The following is a 5,912-nucleotide window of genomic DNA, read 5'->3' on the forward strand; positions in this document are numbered from 1 at the left end:
TCTGGTTTGGTAGGGGTTGATTGTTCTTTGTGTCTATCTCCTTCACCACTGTGCTGGTTCCTGGTTTGTCAAAAAAACAGCATTCTTGCATGTTTCCCCAATTATTCTTTGTTTCAGCTGGGTCCCTTTTGAGGTATGATAGGGTGGTTCTCTCTTAAGGATCTGCATCTATCTGAAAAAGAGAAGCAGATTCTCCAACGTAGAGTAAAGTTAGCACTAAATAAATGTGATAACCATTATTTTCCAGTAATTTTTTTGAGGCCGGGTCTCACTGTAACCCAGGCTGACCTGAAAGTCACTCTGTAGTTCAGGCTAGCCTTGAACTTGTGGTGATCCTTCCAACTCAGCTTCCTGGGTGCTGGGATTATAGGCTTGAGTAAGTCTCAATATTTTAATAAACTATCTCAATTATATCCTTCCATTTTCCCCAATCAATAATGGGGCAATTCTACTTCAGAAAATGCAAGTCTTTTCTTCAGTCTCCTCATGGCTGACTTCATCTCCTGATTCCTCAGGGTGTAGATCACTGGGTTCAAGACGGGGATGATGACAGTGAAGGTGATGGAGACAGCTCTGTCCATGGGGAGGGCAGTGAAGGGCCGGGCATAGACATAGATGCAGGGAACAAAATGCAGGGTGACCACAGTGATGTGAGAGGTGCACGTGGAAATGGCTTTCCTCCTGCCCTCCCCTGTGTGTGATCTCAGCATTGTCAAGATGACTGTATAGGACACAAGGAGGAGAACAAACCACAGGGTAGTGACAAGACCATTGTTGGAAATCATCAGAATTTCAAGAGAAAAGGTATCCGTGCAGGCGAGTTTGAGGACCTGGGGGACATCACAGTAGAAACTATCAACAACATTGGGTCCACAGAAAGGAAGTGGAAGCAGCAGACAGATTTGTACAATGGAATGGACAAAGCCCCCCACCCAGGAGGCCACAATGAGGGCTGTGCATCGTCCACTGCTCATGATGGTCACGTAGTGCAGGGGCCTGGAGATGGCCATGTAACGGTCAAATGCCATCACTGAGAGAGAAAAAATGTCTGCCCCTCCAAGCAGGTGGAAGAAAAACATCTGAGTGATGCAGCCATTGAAGGAAATGGTCTTTCTTCGTGAAAGAAGGTCTACCAGGACCTTTGGAGCAGTGATGGAGGAGAAGCATATGTCCAAGACAGAGAGGTTGCGGAGCAGGAAGTACATGGGAGTGTGGAGGCGGGCCTCACAGGTCACAGTGACCATAATGACAACATTTGCTAGCACAGTTGCTATGTAAACGATGGACAAAAAGAAAAATAAGAGTAAGCTCAGGTCTTGAGACTGGGTAAGCCCACAAAAAATAAATTCTGTCACCTTGGTATGATTTTTCAGGTCCATTGAACGATGGTTCTTCCTCTATGTGCACCTTTGAAGGAAACACTAATGTTACTGAGACCATAGCACAAGGTTTATTTCCTACAGAGACAGAATATGTGTGCATATGTATTTTTTTATGGGATCTATTTCCTGGGAAACCCACTCAATTCCATTTGCTCCAGCTCTGTCATTAGTACTAGGTTGGACTAAATAATATGGTACCATGTGGATGCCTATGGATTTTCTTAAAATCTACTTCTAGAAATTGCTAAAAGTGACAACTTTTTTGGAAGGGTACATGGAAGCTGTCCTGAGCTCTTTTTACCTCTGTGAACCATGGTGGCTCTGATTCCATTCTGTTTCTATGGTTTAAAAGACATCGGAATGAATTAGCAGCCATCTATGATATGACAGAGATCCACTGAGCAGCATAGTATCGTTTTAAGAACTATTACATGTTTAAAGGCAACAGTTTGAACATCCCTCTGAGGTTCCAAGGGAAAGCTAATATTCCCAGTACAATACTGAAACTGAGTATAGTGAACATACATCAGTTCTCCAAGGTAACAGAGAAAAATAAGTTTCTTCTGGCTCCTTATTCTTGGATTTTTTTTTTTTTTACTATTTTATATTGCTATCCAATTTCATGATACTCTTTCTGCAATTTTTCAATCACTTTCAAAGGTGGATTTTTATTATCCTTTCAGTTTCCTCTGTATATCACAATGAAATTTTAAGTCATTGACTTTTTATTACCTTTGACATGATATGTCACATAATTGATACCTCTTTTTAATTTTTTACATTTCATTTCATAGATATCCTGGTGTTGGGGTAAATGATGTGGTCTAACACAAAAAGATGACAAAGATCATGACAGGGATGGTTCTATTCATGAAGGAAGTATGTAAGGTCCAGGCATTTGTACATGGAGAAAGAGAGTGAAAAGCAAGGGATAGTAATGAAGACAGTAAGGTTGAATTTTATTCTTCACTATTCCTATGAATATCAATAATGCCTGCTTAGCTTGGGACCTGCATTTCCTGGCAAAGCAAAGATCTATAAATTCACCCAAACATGGATGGAAGTAATTACAGTTACTATTCCTCCTGTCTCCTATAGTCATTTTTTTCATGTTTTATTTATTTATTTGAGAGAAAGAGAGAGAGAGAGAGAGAGAGAGAGATAGAAAGAGAGTCAATGAGCATGCCAGGGCCTCTAGCCACTGCAAATGAACTCCACACGCAGGTGCCACCTTGTGCATCTGGCTTATGTGGATCCTAGGGAATTGAACCTGGGTACTTTGGCTTTGTAGGCAAGTGCCTTAACCACTAAGCCATCCCTCTAGCTCCCCATGGTAATTTTTTAAAATAATTTTTAAAAAAATTTTTATTTATTTATTTGAGAGTGACAGAAACAGAGAGAAAGACAGATAGAGGGAGAGAGAGAGAATGGGCGCGCCAGGGCTTCCAGCCTCTGCAAACGAACTCCAGACGCGTGCGCCCCCTTGTGCATCTGGCTAACATGGGACCTGGGGAACCGAGCCTCGAACCGGGGTCCTTAGGCTTCACAGGCAAGCACTTAACCGCTAAGCCATCTCTCCAGCCCCCATGGTTATTTTTTAACGAAGTCCTGGGTGGGGAGGAAAGGGCAGGTCTGGTTGAGAGGGTTTTTCCTTCATTGTATTTCCCCCATGTGAGTCAGAACTGAGCAATTTGTTATAGCTTGAGGGCTAAGTAAGGAAAAACAAAGTTCCTGATGTACTTAAGGAACATGTAGAAAGCCACCTAGCAAGCAAGTGATGTCGTCAGTCTGGCTATTAGTTCAGTGCATTTTCCCTCCAGGTTATCACAGTGTCTGAGAGACTCATGGAAGTGGCAGCATGACAAAAGTTATCTCAGAGAAGAGTCATACTCAGGCTTAGCATGTGCCTGAATCATCTGGCACTTTCACGTAGATAGAGAATTCCTGCTTCAGTAACCAGCTGGGAAGCATCATACTTGGGCTTGTAATGGGAGGGGATTCTGACCAAAATAAATTATGTGCATGTCTGAAATTGTCAATGATAACCCAAGAAACCCCATGTTACAATGAAATTATTAACTCTTTACTGCATTTTATTTTAAGTGATATGTAGTAATTATATGTATTTATGGAAAAAAGCAGCTGTTGAAAGGTGTTTGGTGAGAGACTGTGTTGATTTATCTACTCATCGTGTCTCCCGAGTTCATGCATCTGTGAGGACAGGGTCAGTCCTCAGCATGTGCTGAGAGATGGTGTGTCGCACACAAGATGGACGCTGAGCTCCCTACACTGCACAGAAGAAGACTCCGTGCAAAATCCCCTCTCCAGTATTGCACTTTATTGACCTCTCTAAATTTCTTACCCCTTTCCTATCCTCTGTTCAACCCTGAGTTCCCTAACTGTTCTCCTTTCTTCAGCATGTGTTTCTCTCTCTCTCTCTTTTTGTGGTAGGGTCTCACTCTAGTTTCAGGCTGACCTGGAATTCACTATGTAGTCTCAGGGTGGCCTTGAATTCATGGTGATCCTCCCACCTCCTACCTCTGCCTCCACCACACCTGGCTCAGCATGCATTACTTTAATTCATCTTGTTGTAAAATACCTTTATGTCATGAATGGTATCATGTTATACCTTTTGATTTTTTTTCAGAGGTTCCCTATTGTCTATTGCCTGCTCCTTTTAAAATAGTAGTGTTTGCTGCCCCATTTCCTTTGGTCTTCTGTTTTAATGGCTCAAGTGTTGTGCAAATCATTGCAGACTCCTTCTTTGTGTCTTTTCCCCTCCTTCTCTCTCTGCCTTCCACTCTCAAATTCTCCCACCTATCTTGCCAGACACTGTTTTTCTCTTTCTTTTTCTTTTTCTTCTTCTTCTTTTTTTTTTTTGAGGTATGGTCTCACTCTAGTTCAGGCTGACCTGGAATTCACTATGTAGTCTCAGGGTGGCCTCAAATTTATGGTGATCCTTCTACCTCTGCCTCCGGAGTGCTGGGAGTAAAGGCGTGCACCACTGGTGGCTAAACACTGTTTTTCTTTTTCTTTGTTTATTTTTATTTATTTATTTGACAGTGACAGACACAGAGAGAAAGAGGCAGATAGAGAATGGGCACACCAGGGCCTCCAGCCATTGCAAACGAAAGAACTCCAGATGCATGCGCCACCTTGTGCATCTAGCTTCCAGGTGGGTTCTGGGGGAAAATGAGCCTCAAGCCAGCTTCACAGGAAGCGCTTAACCACTAAACCATCTTGCAGGCCCTAGATACTGTTTTAGAACATTCAGGTTTAAGCTGTGTTTGGTGAAAGCCTTCTGAGATACCTCAGCTAGTCTCATGGTCCTAATGTCCCTCCTCTTCCATCATTCCCTACACTGGCTTGTCTTCTCACATCTGTAACGATTTATTGCAACTCACTTATTACATGTCTACCCCTCTTTAATTCAGTGTAATTTTTCTATTAAATCTCAACTTCATCCTGTCTTCCCAGTGTTCTATTCATCCTAACACAGCCAAACCTTACCTAGCATTGGGTACATGTTACATGCTCAATAAATTCTTTCTAAAGTGATGAATAAACTCAGGTTACAATGTATATCATAGCTTATAAGTAATGCTGGGAAGGTCTGAATGAGAAGGATTTTGACAAACATGGGTTAAGAAACTTTTTTTTTCCTCATATTTTTAACTTAGCCTCAAGGCTACCAGGTATAGATTTTTTTCCCCTGACGAAGGTTGTAAAGTAGCTCTTTGACCTTGAGAGGCCACTTTGCACTTAGATTCTTAGTTGTGAAATGTAAGGGCAGTCTAGTGTGAGGCTATGTGGGGCAATGTTAAGTGCTTTTGAATAGGGCATACCTGGGATGCAATTCTGCCTCTTCCTCTTTTGTTTCCTTTAGCAGTATTTTCTTTCCATTTCCTTTGTACACTGGGAGAGTACAACACTTACTTCATGAAGTAGCATAGAAAATAAATGACAATGGTTGTAATGCATCTGGGGTAGATGTTTAATTCCTTCCCCTGTAAGGTTATACTCCCAGCACGCAGGAGGCAGAGGCAGGAGGATTTTGATTAGTTCAAGGCCACCCTGTGACTATATTGTGAATTCCAGGTCAGCCTGGAGTAGAGCGAGACACTACTTTGAAAAACAAACAAACAAACAAAAAGGCTAGAAATCTTTTGGGCTGGAGAGATGGCTTAGCAGTTAAGGTGCTTGTCTGCAAAACCAAGGGACCATGGTTAGATTTCCCAGGACCCGCATAAGCCAGATGCACAAGGTGGTGCATGTGTCTGGAGTTCATTTGCAGTGGCTGGAGGTCCTAGCACACCTATTCTTTCTCTATCTGCTTCTTTCTCTCTCTCTCTTAAATAAATAAATAAAAACAAAATATTAACAAAGAAAAGGTTGCATCTGAAGACATTTACAAAAAATGTAAACAGCTGTTTTGTGAAAGCACAGCTTCTCTTTGAGCCAACTTGTTTATTGGTGGAGTGAATCTGTGTGCACTGACCAAAGCTGCAGCATAGGTTCTGGATGTTTAAG

The 5,912-nt window shown here is 42.1% G+C and overlaps 1 protein-coding gene across 1 annotated transcript; it reads right to left on the reverse strand.

The window, feature by feature from the left end:
- Positions 1-431: 431 nt before the first annotated feature.
- On the reverse strand, positions 432-1,379 carry LOC101617260 (olfactory receptor 4D11-like). Its single transcript, XM_004667581.1, has one exon. It carries the CDS (start codon positions 1,377-1,379, stop codon positions 432-434), a length of 948 nt encoding a protein of 315 aa, XP_004667638.1.
- Between the last annotated feature and the right edge of the window lie 4,533 nt (positions 1,380-5,912).

The sequence above is a fragment of the Jaculus jaculus genome, chromosome 1 (assembly GCF_020740685.1).
Source record: "Jaculus jaculus isolate mJacJac1 chromosome 1, mJacJac1.mat.Y.cur, whole genome shotgun sequence".
Classification (NCBI taxonomy): Eukaryota; Metazoa; Chordata; class Mammalia; order Rodentia; family Dipodidae; genus Jaculus; species Jaculus jaculus.